Source organism: Struthio camelus, chromosome 1 (genome assembly GCF_040807025.1).
Source record: "Struthio camelus isolate bStrCam1 chromosome 1, bStrCam1.hap1, whole genome shotgun sequence".
Lineage (NCBI taxonomy): Eukaryota > Metazoa > Chordata > Aves > Struthioniformes > Struthionidae > Struthio > Struthio camelus.
This window is the reverse complement of record NC_090942.1, coordinates 2,803,598-2,819,955: the sequence shown is the minus strand read 5'-3', so window position 1 is coordinate 2,819,955 and position 16,358 is coordinate 2,803,598. Positions and strand designations below refer to the sequence as shown.

Here is a 16,358-nt window from a genome sequence, read left to right as displayed (position 1 = left end):
ATATACTTCAAGTAGTGGTGGACAACTTTGAACTTGAGTCTCTTCATTGCAGAAGGTGCTCCCAAATCCCAAAAAAAAAAAAAAAGTAAAAACTTGAAAAAATAAAATCTTGATGCTTTAGATTGGCTTTCAATATTTATGTTGATTTAGTGGATCAGCACAGCATAATCTGTGAAATGCAATGACCTGATCAAGAGGGAATTGCAGAATATTGTCAAAGAGAATGATATGGTTTGTTGTCTTCTTCCTTTGCTCTTTTTTAAATAAAAATACCTTCTCTTCCTTCTTTCCCCTCTTTGGTGGATGGAACAAGATGCTGTTTGCTGTCTTTCTCTTCCCCGCTGGGTTCAGAAGATCCCTTGCATTTTTCTGTTACAGGAAAACTTGCTAGTGCTCAGTCAAGTGAACCACTTTGAGACCTGCTTCGTGTGTAGAGATCAGTGTGTTAACAGTAAACGTGGAATAGCCATGGGAGAGTTTCCCCCTCTAAAGTAGTAGGTTTAATGGAAAACTTGAAGCGCTGTTGATGTGATGTTGGTGGTGGTTGTTCAGGTTTTAAATGCGTGCACAGATTCTAGCTTTCTTGATGATCTTATGTTTTTTCATACCCTAGCGTGACATTTCAGGCTCTATTTCAGAAACGCGGAGCAGCGTTACTAATGGACCCATCTTTGACTCCCACTCACAGCAGTATTCAGGTGGGCACACTTCACTGCTAGCACAGCACGAGGATATCGTTAACTATGACAAATTTCACTTCACCTCTAGTTTTTCTTCTTTTTTTGGTCTCCTAATCTATTACTAGTCAGATTAAATCAGCAAGCTGGTGCTCTTGAGAAGGAACTGCTACAACAATAGTCCTTTGTGACAGCTGTGAAACATTTAAGTTTTTTTTTTCCCCCCCAGTGGATAATTTAAGGCAAGAAATTATAATAAAAAAAAATAGCAGTCCGAACAAGAGAGTTCTGTTGTATGACGTTACTGAAATGGTGCCGTATACTCGCTCCAGGTGGTCCTTGGAGGGCTGTGTACGTCTCAACGTTATATGTCAGCATGGATGTACATAAGATGGATGAGGATGGGTGGTTAGTCATAGGGTCAGCACATATAGTTAACTGTTGTGGCAGTAAAGTTGAGCACTTGCCTACAGTTTAAAATCTTCAGGGCTCGCTGGGAATTAGGCTCCACAGCTCCTGTTCCCTCAAGAAGCAGATAGTTCTCTCCCCACTTTTTGAGGCTCCTGGTGGATAATGGCATGCTACTGCCAGTGCGCTTGGACAGCTTGGCAGTATGGTATTTGCCTGCATAGCTCTTGTTTGGTCTAGAGACTCTGCAGACCGCCTCTCGGTAACCAGCTTGATGAGAGGAAAGAGAAAAGAGGGTAGTTTTCTCCGCTTCCTTCATCTCCTACCCCCGTTTCTCTGGAGCTGGCTGGAAGGGAGTCACTGGTTTCTTTGTAGACTGAATGAATGAACATTTGTCTCCCTGCCAGAAATGTTGTTGGTATGAATCAATAAGAATGTTAATTGTGTGTACATGTATGTTTTTTGGAGACGTCTGTTGGATCTCCAGCACAGAACTTGGTCTCAGACATCGTCTGCATGTGAGGTATCAGTCAGGTTGGCCCATATAAATGCGCATTGGAGACCTTTACGTAGTCAGGCAAAGTCCTCCCTTTGAGGAGGACTCATGTGGAGGTTTCCACATGAGTATACAGGCAAAGCCATTGTAAGCTCTCTCTTACTCCAGTTTGAGCTTTTCTCCAGCTGGTATCATTGCAAACTACTGCACTGTGGATTGAGGTCGATGGCAGCATTGCTTGGCCGTGCGCAGGCTACACACAGCGTAGCTGGGCTTAGTATCGGGCGAGAACGACTTAGCTGAGGAGCCGTAAGTGCACAACAGCAACACTGAGAGACATAAAGGCAACAGATTGCAGGTTGCTGATACAAGTAACAGTTGTTGCCCTGGTGGTGGTGGTGGTGGTATGTACAGGGTATCATTGGGAATAAGCATATTTTTCGAGGTAAGATATTTTGCTACAAACAAAATTACTTTTCCTTGTAGCTACATGCAGAGCATTTATTATTATTAATTGAAAGCTAAGAGCAGAGAAGATACAAAAAGCATATTTTTCTCATAGTGCTGGTGTTTTTTTCTTCCCAAATCTTGCGTAATGTGGTCGAGAAGGTGCGGCAGATTGTTTTATTCCTTGCTCTGGAGTTCATCCCAGTCAATAATATTGATTAGTGCAGGGTGACTTGGTGTAACAAGAATAACACCCCTTCCTTAATTTGAGCCTATATTTCCCAGTTCATGCCTCAGTGGTTCATGCTTGGGTGGATTCTTCAATAAGCCAGTCAGTGACAGACCTCACTGGAAATTACAGGGTCTGACATTAATAGAGGAAATGAATAATTTTCTTTTCCTGGAAATTGTGCCTCTTTTTTTCCTCCCCGTGTTTGAATTTTGTCACACTGTGACATTTTAAACTTGAACTGAAATTCCCAAATTTTTTTTGTAAGGTTGACCTCTTTCTCATTACAGTCAGTAAAGATTTATAAACTCTATCCCCAGCTATTTCTTTGTACTTAGTGAATCCTTTTGTTAGTATAGAAAGTATCAAAAAGTTCAGTGTCCTGACTGCGCTTTTGGCAAATGCTGTAGGTGCAAGTATCCGTGGCTGTGTGGGTAGTTCCTCTCTAACCATCTTCCAAATCCAAACATGTATAGTGATCTTGTAATAGATAAGAACAGCATCCAAAATATGTTTGCTAATGCGTCTGTATGGAAATAACTGGAGGGACAGCTTCAAGTGTGGATGTGTTGGCGTCAGTGACCTTGAACAATTCTTGGACTTTGCTCTGGGGTCGCAAACAGGAAGGCCAACAAGATAAGTCGTACAAGAGCTTTTATTTATGCATTGGTTGCAGGTAATGGCCAAAGGCACAAAAACTTCACTTTGAAAAGAAGATTGGAGTTGCTTACTCATTGCTTCTGATCATCCTTTCACTCTTTCCAACTCAAAGATGTTCTCCTTATTTCAAGGTAGACCAATGTCAGGGTCAAAAAATGCAACGATCTGTTGGTAGTGTTTTGATTTCAAGTTCTTTGTCGCTTCCCTGCCTATAAAGCTATCATAATAATGTGATTAGGTCCTGTATTTATTATTATTCAATCGCTAATGGAGATGTCACGTGCAAAAAGGAAAAAAAAAGTATCAGCATTTAGGACACAGATTTTTCCCAAGTTCATATTTGGGGTTATTTTTTAGCCCTGCAAAAACAGGTGATACCACCAGGAAGAGAGTCTGTGCTTTATGACTGGGGGACATGACCAAAATACAGCGGCATTATGTGCTGAATTGTTACTGATTTCAAAATCAGATTTTTTTGATGCTGTCATTTGCTTGAGTGAATGGACTAGCCTATTCTCCCAAAGACCCTTAACACATGTATTAGGAAATACAAGGGATTCAGGAAATTGAGATGTGGAGTATTTGCCTTCCCCCCATTCTTTCTGCCTAAATAGCCTAGCTGAAAATAATGCAGTAACTTTGGTTCAGGTGTAATGACATGAAGGCACGTTTCGTGCCACTTGAAATCCTGCAGTCTGGGCCTCAGTTCTGTGAAATGTGCTATGAAAGTTTGCGTTTTGTTTCCGGTGAACGTGCCCAACTCAGCCAGCTTGTTTTCCCTGCAGCTGAGAAAGTCCGTGTTTGTGTGGAACCGTAACTTGGGCAGCTGTGACTGCTGCTGAGGAAGTACAGGAGTCGGAGTGGGAAATAGACTCGAAGAGATTCAATGATGTTAAATATCACAGAAGGGTTGAGGTTGGCAGGAACCTCTGGAGGTCATGTAGTTCAACCCCTCTGCTCAAGCAGGGTCACCTAGAGCACTTTGCGTAGGATGGTGTCCAGACGGCTTTTGAATGTCTCCAGGGAAGGAGATTCCACCACCTCTGGGCAACCTGTTCCCGTGCTCAGTCACCCTCCCAGTCAGGAAGTTTTTCCTCAGGTTCAGATGGAACTTTTTGTGGTTCAGTTTGTGCCCGTTGCCTCTCGTCCTGTCGCTGGGCACCACGGAGAAGAGACTGGCCTCATCCTCTCGACACCCTCCCTTCAGATACTTGTAGACATTGATCCGATCCCCCCTCAGCCTTCCCTTCTTCAGACTGAACAGGCCCTGAGGCTCCAGAGGAGAGATGCTCCAGTCCCCTCATCATCTTGGTAGCCCTCCGCTGGACTCTCTCCAGGAGTGCCATGTCTCTCTTGTAGTGGGGAGCCCAGAATTGGACACAGGACTCCAGGTGAGGCCTCCCCAGGGCTGAGTAGAGGGGCAGGATACCTCCCTCCACCTGCGGGCAACACTCTGCCTAATGCACCCCAGGAGACCATTGGCCTTCTTGGCCACAAGGGCACACTGCTGCCTCACGGTCAACTTGTTGTCGACCAGCACTCCCAGGTCCTTCTCTGCAGAGCTGCTCTCCAGCAGGTCAGTCCCCAGCCTGTCCTGGTGCCTGGGGTTATTTCTCCCCAGGTGCCAGGACCCTGCACTTGCCTTTGTCATGAGGTTCCTCTTGGCCCAGCTCTCCAGCCTGTCCAGGTCCCTCTGAAGGGCAGCACAGCCTTCTGGTGTGTCAGCCCCTCCTCCTAGTTGTATATCATCAGCAGACTTGCTGAGAGGGCACTCTGTGCCTCCATCCATAATAAAAAAAGAAGCAAGTTCAAATAGCATGCGAGTTAAAAAGAAACTAGCTTGCAAGGAACCGAAGGGTATCATCCTTCAGTAGAGGCGCAGGAGCTTTCTCTGCAGCGGACCACTGTGAAGCAGTACTCTTTAAACCCTTTCCAAGCATTGTGTAGTTAAAAATTGGTTTTATCCACGTTGATAAAACCTTGGGCCTTCAGCTTGTATGGTAGACATTTGTGTGCTTTTGAGAAAAGATGGTTTAAGCATGTACAAATGAAAATTGAGTTGTGGGGTCAGTTTTGTGCTGCTCCAAAGAGCAGCAGCTAAAGTCACTTTACCTTCATGCTAGATGTCCTCATCTGCCAGTGGGGTGGTGCTCTTTAAAAACTGAAGTTCGAATCTCTTAATGGTATCCAGGCATTTCACATCCGTGTGGTGGGTGTTGTGTTAGCACCTCGCAGGTAATAAATTGAAACTTGGACCAACTGAGGAATGTTTGTTGCAGCTAGAGAATTCTTTTGCCGCCAGCGGTGGGTCCTGTAGCTTTTAGGATGTCTGTGCTAAATCTGCTTAATCAGTCTTTCTGCAGTATTGTTGCTAACTATGGAAATAGGAACCTAAAGTAACATATAAATATTATCTGTATTGTTCCTACCTCATTAGAAATGCTTCCTCTGAGCAGCAAGTGGAGAAAGGTTGTATCTTCAGGTTAATTACTGATCTTTCACCAGCAATGAAGAATTTACAGACAGACCGAAATGTTTAATTGTCACTTATTATCCAAAAATCAATGGATGTTCAGGTTTTATTAAGCAGTTTGTTTTATGTTCTTTTCAAGGAGGACCAGATGATAACTTAATTGAAGGCGGCGGATCCAAGTTTGTCTGCAAACCAGGAGCCAGAAACATAACGATCATCTTCCATCCGCTGCTCAGGTAAGTTTTCCTCCATGCTTCTATAAATGCAAATAAGTGGAAGTAACCTAGTTTATTAGTGGACCCATTGCTGCTTCTGAGATAACATCTCATAGCAGTGTGCACGCACGTGTGTTTTTGGGCTTGCTGTAAAATTGCTCTTCACATGCGTAAAAAGTAATCATTAACTGAGCTTGCTGCAGATGCTCGTTTCATCTTTTTCAAAAGTATCACCCCAGGTGGGATTGCTTGCCTGCATGACCCCTTTTCACTGAGCAATGTAATTCATTATTGACCCAAGGTGGGAAAAGTTCAGTTGCCACCTGTCACAAGCAGTTTATCACTTACTGTCCATTATATTTAATAAAAAGGCAGAAAGCTGCTTTATGAACGGCAAGGTAAGTTTAATTCTCTGATAAACAAGTACGGTTTATGGACTGCAAATTAAGGCCCTCATCAAAAGTGCTGTGCCACTTATTACAATGGTAGAAATTCACAGGTCGTCAAGGACTGCTCAAATTTTCCTCTCACCAAGACGCTCACCTCAGATATTGTAATCTTGCTCTTTTCCCATTGTAATCTCCCAATTCGTTTACATAGTTTGGCCGGAGTTAAATAATACAAGATTTTTCTTGGTTGGTGTCCATCTTCTACCTCTACCTTTTCCTTGCAAGATTTTCCTTTAGTTTCAGACAGGACCTTCCAGACATGACCTTCCTCCTTTGCTCTGTTTGTATTACTTACCATTATCAGTCCATTGTGCAACAGGACGTGCTTCACCAGCACTAAATATAAGCAATAAGCAATGGGGATCTGGTCTTGAGGGGAAGGAGTAACTTGCCTGTGATCTTGGTAGCTGAGAACTGTGGCCATTTGTGACTTCTCAGGGCTAAAAGAGGCGGAGGACAAGTGCAATAATTCCTTTGCGAAACCAAAGTTAACGACAGTTGATGTCGTGACACTAGAGATCTGAGTAATCTTCACAAGAGCATGTGTTGTGGGGACATATTAAGACTTGTTATGTTCTTTCAGATCCTTCTTGCAAAAAGGCTACGTACACTGTACAGTCTCCATTTCTTGCTTGATGACCATAATAAATTGGATAATTTCATAACCACATTTTGTTTTACCCTCAGTCTGTCTTAAAATGAAAGCGATGCTGATAACAAATGTATAAGCTTGGGTTTTTTGGAAGGAAGTTTTGCTGCTCATTTAATGAATTAGTAATAATAATTGCTGCGAAAACAAAATTGCAAAAAAAAGTTACTTGCTAGAGTGTAGTTTATTGATTTCTTCCATTTTATTATGAGAAAAGGAAGACAGCGGTTAGGATGCAATGTGCTGTGCAAGATGATCACTATGACATGGATGTTGGTCTGTTCATCTTTAATGACTTTACAGGCAGATGCAAACAGATGGGGCCGTGGGGATGCTGTTGTTTTTATTGATGAGGTGCTTTATATTGATTTAAGAATTGATGAAAATGCTTTTTTCTTTCTCCCTATTCACTTTCCTGCTTTGTTTCCCCCCCCCCTTTTCCCATTCGAGTCAAGCATGAGTACTATGTTTTAAATAGCAGTTTTCACAAGCTCTTCAGTTTCGTTGCCAGCTTGGAAGGTAGGCAGTGGAAATAATTTGTTTCATAAAAAATCGTTGCGTCAGGATTAAGATATCTAAATACAATATGTTTTTCACAGCAACTCTCTGCAACATGTTAATGTGCTTACATCAGTATTTCCTTATATCAATAACGGCTTGAAGAGAAAGAAAATATTCTGTGGCCCAGCTTTCCCTTTTTTCACTCTAGAGTGAGATGAGTTTGGATGCAGGTGAAAACTGTAAAATAAATAAATAAATAAAATAAATAAGCGTGCTATTACCTGCCGTAATGATCAGTAGGATAATATTTTGCAAGAGTCCTGGCTGGTGTAGTTTTAACTCACGCTGCTAAACTTCACTTTGCATCTGAAAGCGCTTTCACCAGCGCTGTAAATCAGTGCTGCCCTAGTCAGAGCAGGGCTGGTTTGTGGGATGCCCATAGGGCTGCATTTCTTTTGGTGTTTGAAAAAAAAAGAAAAAAAGCAGTCCCTGCAGGGAATCGTGCTGATGATGGGAGTTGACGGCAGCGATGTGTCTGTCAGCAAACGGCCTTACCGACTGACGCGTGCTCAAATTGGCCGTATGATGCTGGCCGAGGTGGTAAAATGCTGAATACAGTGGGTTTTGTAAAATGTTGACTTTGCAACAATTTCTAGCGCGTCCTCTCGCGTGTGCCTTGCTTGGTGGTTAGATCTTTTACACCCTTTTCCAGCCTTTGTTGCACGAAGCGTTGAGCTCTCGGGGAGGCGATTGCTGCAGAGATGTGAAGTTTTCACTTGCTTTATTTTCCATCTGTTGGCAAGGCCAGTCTCAATCATCTTTTGTCGACGTTGCACGTATGGGTTGAAAATTAATCTCTTTGGAATTCAACATGATGAATGTTTTATTTAGAAGGGTTTTTTTCCCTTTTTTTTTTTTTGTCAAGTTCCCATAAATACGTTGACAGAGAAGTTTTAACGCGAGACAGGCTAGCTGATTTTATTGGAAAACTAGAAGCTTCTGAAAGTAATAAGCTAACTGGATCATTGAAAAACCCGAGACCGTTGTGATAATTTGAAACCTGAGCGTCGTATTAAGTGACGGCTTTAAAATGTAATTCAGTACAGTAATGCTATGTGGAGGGTTGTAACCAGACTGGCTCACATTCGTCAGTGTGAATTTATGTCTTTTGGTACCACTGATCTGAAATGTGTCGTCTTCTACCACATCAGAGAGTTGGAGAATTAGAGTGTTAAGTTTACTGCTTATAATAGCATTTTTTCTTCTCCCTACATCCTGGCCTGTGGAAAATTAATTTTTTGTTCTTTATTGTTTACATACTGAGATGCAGCTTGAATCGAGAGGCCTTTGAAGAGCCCTGGGGTCAGCAGGCCTTCAGGGGCCTGTAAATTAGCCGCCACATCACCAGTAAGAAGAATTATTTTAGAGAAGGACTTGTTTCTACGACTTGCCTGAGTAGGCCCAGCTAGAACAATTTTGGTAACGGGGCACGAAAGCAAAGAAGATGAAGTCTGTGTGCTTCAAATCAACCCTACAGACCTCCAGAAGTAATGAAAGCAAATTTGTTTAATTAGCCAAGCCAGCAGAAATGGTTGTGGAAGTACTCAAGGAGTAACCTGCTTGGTAGGAAGGTGCCATTTTTCTTTCGTTCTTTGTCAGAGGGAAATCACATTGGAAGCTGCAATTAGTACACCTTTCTTTCTTTTGCTGCCACCCGCTTTGGTGCCGTCGTTGCAAACGCCGCGCTGGCAGCCGTAGCGGATCACAGGACAAATAACGTTGGGGTGGTTTCCAAAGTTTTCCTTTCCTAGAGTTCAGCCAGCGCGGCGAGGCAGGTTCGGGAAGCGAGACGTTACGCCCTTCAAGATGCAGGTCCCTAATTCCCGCTAGGACAGTCGAGATGCACCGAGCCCCCAAGTAATTACCGGGACTTGATGACACCACCACACATGCAATAAATGAATAGGGGCATTTTGGAAGGTATTCTGCTGGAGAGGATTCCTGGAAAAACTAATTGCATTTACAAATTGACAAAGAATACATGTCTCATTTCCCTTCATTACGTATTGCGGGTGGTGGCAAAGTGTAAAAGTCCGGTAGCCTCCATCATCCTTCACCGGCGCCTGCTTGCAGCGGGAAAAGGCCGGCGTCCCCGAGCCGGGAGCTCGTTTCACGCCAGAGGAGGGAACCGCGCTGGAGCCCGCGCGATGTCTGCTGTAACATTTGTTTGGCGGCGGGTGGGAGGGATTTCTTGTTTATTTGTTTCAGCTGGCGTTTGAAAGGCACTTGGCTCTTCGGGGTAATCAGGGTTTTGCATATGCTTTCCGGAGCGTGTTTATTAGCAGACAATTGAAGAGCAGATGTCTGCAGTCTGGAGGCTTCGGGCGAGAGGTGGAGGGGACCGATCGCGTTTTGCATCGCAAAAACGCCGTTGAGCCCGGCTCGGTCGAGCGCCGCTCGGATAGCGGGTGTTAAGGCCACCGGGGTATCCGCTTATTAATATCAGCCCCACTTCATGAAGATCAAGCCGCTGGCAGCGTGCTCGCCGGGTGGGACGTACCGCCACGCGTCGCTGACGCCGGCATCGCTGCCTGCCGCTGCAAAGCCTGGGAAGGAAGGAAGGAAGGAAAAAGCAAAGTGTTACAAGGAAAAAGAAAAAGCGGCGTTTGACTCTACCGACGCTGTTTGCGATGCAAAGAATAAAGTTGAACGCTCGGGTGTGCGCATGGTGCAAGGCATTGCAAAGGCTGCTGGTTTCTTGGTATTCCGGATTGCTCAGAAAAAGGGAAAAGTTTGGCGATTGGATTTAACAATTAAATGATTATGTTCTTCTAAACTGATCCCCACCATCCAAAAGTATTTTTTTTTTTTAACCTATTAGCATTTTTGGAATTTCCTTTATCCTCTTTTTATTTTGAAAATATTGTGAGGGCTCAACAAAGTCGCCACAAGGATCCAGGCACTTGATTCCTATAGAGCATCTAAATCCTTCGGTCGTCCCAAGGCCAGACTCTCCTCTTTGAGTAGAGTTCATAAAAGCCTACCTGTAACTGATACAAAACTGTGACTACAATTAAACTCTACCTCCCTGATAAGCCCTTTTTATTAGTTTAGGATTTGCACAGTTATAGTAACTAATTTCTTTTTAAAATATGCTGTAATATATTGTAGTTGTGTCCTGTAAAATTAATATTAAATATACAGAATGTATTATTTTGGAAACAAAAGGAGTGAAGGAGTGTGCCAATCAAATTAGCTTGTTACTTATATATTGTATGTTTAGAATATGTTATATAGTATCAGGTGTGCTAAGAAAAATATGTGGACTTTTCTTGTATTCATAGGGTAATGCGTTATTATTGAAGAGATGAAAAAACGCAAGCTATCTAATGGCCTAAATAACGCTAAAAAAAGGAGAGCTGTTGTTTTTTAGCTTTTTGAAATCAAACTGAAAACATTTGGTTTCATAGAAATCAGTAAAACCGACTCGAGCTAGGGGACGGAGCGTTTAAGATGATATCGACTATTTCAAGTTTATACTTCAGATTGAGAACTATTCAGAGGATAAAAGATTTAAGTATTAAAAAAAAAAGTAGATTTAAGTCTGAGCCGCTGTTACGTACACAGGAAAACATTATTTGCCGAGTTTCAACGTTAGTGACCCCTGAAAAATATAACCCATCTATATTTCATGGGTACTGTTTCTTAAGTCTTCTAGTCAGACATATCCCTTATCTTCCAAGAGAGGGAAAAAATACCACTTAGCTGATCTAAATCTTGCGTCTCCACGGTAGACAGTACCTCCTAGCGAGTCCCGTGAAGCAAGTTTGGGTTTCAGGAGATTTGGCCTCCTGTTTCTCCTTGTGTTGCCCGTGGTCCCCACCAAGCTCCACGTCCCCATCTTTATTTGGAGATCGCTGATGCTCGTTCCTGCATGTGACGGGTGCTTGCTGCAATTTTCTGTGCCTCGCTGTTTGTTTCAGTTGACCTCAATCGCAACGAAATCTTGTGGGAGCAATTTGGCACCCACCTACTGCGTTTTCCTCCCTGTGGTTTAATGAGCGTTTGCAAGACACTTAGTTGGCGAGTCCCTTGCCGTTGGCGTTTAGTACTTTCTGTCAACAGCGGGGACGAATGTTTCGTGGCGGGCGAATCCTTAACTCTTTTTCCTTTGACAAGCTTTTATAAAGTCTGGGTAGCTGAATTATAAAGACACGTTTCAAAACAGCCCGTTGTTGTGGCACCGCTAAGGAAAGGCTTCGTTCTGCCTGAGACCGTTGCGCACCGGGCTGCGCGCGCGGGGTGGCGATGGGGGGCAGTTTCGCCTTTTGTGCCTTTTTCTTTTTCTTTTTTTTTTTTTTATTAACGCTTTATAAGAACTGACAGTCTTCCTGTGTGTGTCTGATTAAAGATGACAGTTTATACAAACCTTAAGGTAAGGCTGTTCATTTGCTACGACAGAAAATAAAGCAACCCCTCTGCCCCTTCCTCCCACACAAACAAAATCTCTTCTCCACCAAAACCCACCTAATATGCGATGCATTGATTTTATATTGTCTGTCAGCGAATGCACTTCAGCCGATCAGTCAAGTTGTGAGTTTTCAAACACGCTTCATCCGTGCAGGGAATCAACAGCCTGTCAGAAATTTCACATCTCTCCAGCTCCACCTTTCCTTCGGATGAAATACAAGCTGAGGGAACATATCAATTTTGACATTTGTAGGATCTTTATGCCGAATGGCTGAGAACAGTGTTAATTCAATTCCATAGTAATTACTTCTCGACAGCGTTATGTTCATCAAGCGAAAAAAAAAGAGTTTTCCAAAAAAAAAAAAAAGAGGAGTTTTAGTTGATTTCTTAAGGGGAGCATCATTTAAGTTCTCTTCTAGAACCTAACTCATGTTCTCATGGAGTAAGACTGAAGTCCCACAGGAGATCATCTGGTCCCCTCTCAGTCTTCTCTTCTCTGTGCTAAACAGGCCCAGCTCTCTCAGCCTTTCTTCATAAGAGAGATGCTCCAGTCCCCTGATCGCCTTTACAGCCCTTTGCTGGACTCTCTCCAGTAGTGCCATGGCTCTCGTACTGGGGAGCCCAGTTGTAAGTAAAGATTCATGACGGTCTAGTCGTGTGAGTTTTCAGAGACTTGTTTATGGCTTTGGAGGATGCAGCAGGCCACACTCGAATGACTGTTCCCGAGAGTCGCGTACCAACGGCAAGTCTCAAGAGACACCAGCCATCCTGGTGCAGATCTGCTCTGCTGGCTCGCATCCAAAGACAGGCAGAGAAGCCGGGTTCAGAAATGTGCAAAATTTACTGATTTCGTACTGTGGTGAGAATAATCACGGGGTTTCCTCCTGCTAGAGGAGCTGATGTCGGACTGGAAGAGGGCTATTTTTGAGTTCTCCAGCTTGTTGAGTGTTTTCAGCAACATACCTTCTTGCAGTCGTCTCTCTGTAGGAGACCTAAGCAGCTCAGCCAGCCTGGGATCTAAGACACGCTGCTGCAGTAGAAAACAAAGCATTTAAAGTGTTATACACAATTTTAACATGGACTGAGTTGGATGTTGATGGTGGGCCTTCCTTGTTCTTGAGTCTGCTTGTCACTTTTATACGCCGTCAAAGATTCTGTTTCCGGCACTTACTTGTTTTCAGTCCACAGATCCTTCTTTGTGCAACGATCACTGAATTTTGTTATATCTTTGCCGTATATGGGATAAATGTTGGGTTAAAAACACAATTACATAAGGCCAAGCTGAAATTAAAAAAAAAAAATTAGACATTTATCAGGTGGCCATTAGACAACTTTGTTCAAATTACTTCAGCCCAAGACAATGCATGACAAGATCTGGTATTACTAAGTTTGTATGAGACGTGGCAATAGCAATGACAACGCCATATATCCCGTGCTACAAGACTACGCCAGGGTCCAAAAAAATCTGAGAAGCATTGACAAACTGAACCAAATATCCGGGGTGTCATATGCTATGGCATATGCCACCTGCCTTTAATGGAGGAGGTATAGTGGCTCTGCGTCCTTCTGCGGTTGACCTATGTTAAGTTGTAGTGGTAATCTTATAGCAGTTTCTTTATTTTCCTGCATTGATTTTAGAGAATTTTAGGTCCAAATAGGTACCTAGGTAGAGCTGATATAGTTTTTCTGATATATAGTTTTCATGTTCTCCATAGGTTGTCCTTGGTTGAGATGCTGGTCTAGCTCTCTGAAACTCCTGCTGCTTTCGTTCTAGTTCCTATTAACAAAATTCATAGCTTTCAGTATGAGTTCTTGTTAATAGCTGAGGTTAAAAGCCCGGTGTTCACAGCTGTAAACCTCTCTGTTCCAAGTACCTGCTAGAAACACGAAATCACTTTTATGAGTATTTCAGTTTTTTGTAGCTGATGGTAGTGGTGATGACGATTAAGATGTAGAAGCCGCCCTTCCACAGGTTTTACAGATGCCAGCGAATCTTTGGAGCAATCCTGAGAAGAAAGAGGATAAACTGAAGAAATGCGGTTCCTGAGTTTTGTTCGATACCAGACCTGGTAGTAGCCTGGGGTATTTCACTGGACCAAGCGGTCTTACTAAGAGTGCTTTCTTACCCATCAGCCAGCTAGCCAAAGCCTCGAAAGACACATCTACTAGCCTGTTTTCCAGGCCTAAAATGGTATGTTTTTAAAAATATAAGTGTGTGCTTTGCCTTTAGAAAATTTATTATATCTGAAATATAAATTTAATTGCTTTTTTAAACTGAACTCCATTTCCAGTTAAAACTGTGTGTATTACATAGCGTCTGCCTCATTTTAGAATTTTACAAGCGTGCATTCACTTAAAATATCTATTTTAAGGACTCGTGTCTTGGCAAAATTAAAAATGAGTCTGGGAAACAGAGTTATTTCTTTTCCTTTAATGCCCACCTCTCCAACACAGCCGTGCAGGCAGTGGCAGTGACTGACCGATCTGCTGCAAGTGCTTTACCCAGACGGACAAATGAATCAGGTCAGGTTATCCTAACGGGGACCTGCGAGGTGAGACAGGGCTTATAAAACGCGCAGCTTATTTCGAGGGGAACCCGAATCTTCCCTTGTGTGAGCTCAGATTGGATGTAAGTTATAAATCGCCCGGGGATGCCTTGTTAGCAGGATAGGTGCAAGAATTTGATTAGAAATGGTGAGTAACCTTCCTTCGTTACCAGAAGGTCATCTGGGCAGATTGCAGCTGAGGCCGAAGGGAAAGAGCTGATACAGGAGAAGCATGACCCAAGAATCATCTTTTTATTTTTTCCTTTTTTTTCCCTGCGAATCTGTTATACAGAATATTCCACAAGTGTTTGTTGGTGTTGTGAAATATGATGAAATATGGATCTTGCTTGTGTTCAGGTTTACAGATTTTCTTTATTCTTTCAGTTTTTTTCACCCTTCCACCACTTGCAAACCATACAGTGTTAAAAGTGTTTAGCAGATTGGAAGAGGAGAGTGGATCCGTTTAAGTACAGAATGGGTTAATTCTGTACTTTGGAGTATTTTGGGCAGCCTGAGTTACACACTGAGATCTGCTTTTAATGCTTCTGCTGATGGGACACTCTGACACTGTCTAAGCGCAAGGTGAGATTCTCCTGGGCAGGAGTCTTGGCATAGGGGGTTGAATTCCCGCAGAAGCTAAAACTTGCTTAAACGTCACCAGTTTTCATTTAAAATGCAATAAGTACTGCTCTGACGCTGCCAAAAAAAAAAAAATCTGTAAAGCAACAAAAAATATCTCGCAAGGTGTAGCTGGGTGAAGTAGAAAAGGCTCCTCCATTGTTTCCTTTACGGAGGAAAAGGGCAAGAACCTGACAAATTCCAGGGTCCCCATGTATCTGTGGGAACCTTTTGTGCAAATATGTTAGTGAGGGCTTTGTTAAGATTGTGAATAGAATAGGGAAAATCCAAGGAGAAAATGCAGTGAGTGTTAAATGCAAGTTGTAGCGTGAAGGTCCTGAAGAACTTGGGAGAGTCGTAAAGTTCTAGAAATTTTTGATGGAAATACCTGTTTGTTGATGAAAACAGAAATGGAGATTCCTTTGTGTTGTGCCCACGTTTGGCAGCGACCATGTGAAGCACAGAATGGCAGTGGGTTTCCTTCTATAGGGCGATCAAGAGAATGCACGTCTGAAGTGAGAGACTTGTTTTTAAATTATTTTTTTTCTGTAATTTTCAAGTTGTTTGATTTAAAGGATCTTCTAGGAAAGGCCTCTGATAGGGAACTGGAGTTCTCTTAGTGTTGGTCGCTCGTGTCGGAGCTCCCTACTTTGTGTTTTAAGTAGATTGTTCTTGTTTGGTTTTCGCAAACCTATTTAAAACCTTCTTATGTGCAATTGAAAATTTTGCGGTTTGGGGAAAGTCCAGCATTTTACAGCCATTCTCCCAAATAGAGCCCAAAGGTGAATTTTGACGTCCCCCAGGGACAATAGAAAGAAAAAATGGAATTTCCAAACGTGTCTTTGATTTCAAAGAGTGAAATCTGCAAAAAGCTCAAATGCGTATTTCAGTTATTATCATCTTTCCAGTTTGTTGAACAGAGCTAAAAATACCGGTTTTGAAGTAACTTCGCCTTTAAGCTGCATTTTTTCATTCGTTCTGCTAAGTTTCGTCACGGGAATTGAAGTGCGGGACCCGCTTTTGCGCCTTTTTTTTGTTCCTTTGGGTCCCAAGCTTCAGGAATATCAGCTCAATTAGCAGTAATTGCACAATACCACTGTGAAGTTCTTCTGTAGCTGCTTTCGTCTGATAACGTTGAAATTTTTTGCGGACGTCACTGATATTAACACCCCCGCGCGAAGCGTATTGCTGGGCACGCGGACAGCCCGAGCGCGCGAGTCAAGCAGTCGCGGCTGAAGCACCCGGTTGAACCGTCATAAATTCTGTACAGGTTTGCAATGGGCAGGATGTAACTAAAAATTGTAAATTCCCACTGTTACTAGTCAAGGGCCAGATTTTGCGTTTTATTAGAACGTTCTCTCTCCGGTTTATGTTTTTAAAAATGGACTCGCGCCGAGGGGTGCAAGGGGTGACAGCTTAGCTCGGCTCTGAGGGTCCCTCTGTAGCGACGGCTCCGGCAGTCCTTCAGACTGTAACGCGGGGCTGTATCCTGGAGCAACGCGGGAATGATTTTGGTGTGC

General features: G+C 43.0%; 1 protein-coding gene across 1 annotated transcript in view; it reads left to right on the top strand.

The window, feature by feature from the left end:
* The window catches only part of EXOC4 (exocyst complex component 4), a 396,906-nt gene that overhangs the window by 171,307 nt on the left and 209,241 nt on the right, over positions 1-16,358 (top strand). Inside the window, exon 10 of the mRNA XM_068953333.1 lies at positions 5,530-5,626. Within this exon, the coding sequence (XP_068809434.1) occupies positions 5,530-5,626 (97 nt within the window). The remainder of the gene's footprint in view (positions 1-5,529; positions 5,627-16,358) is intronic.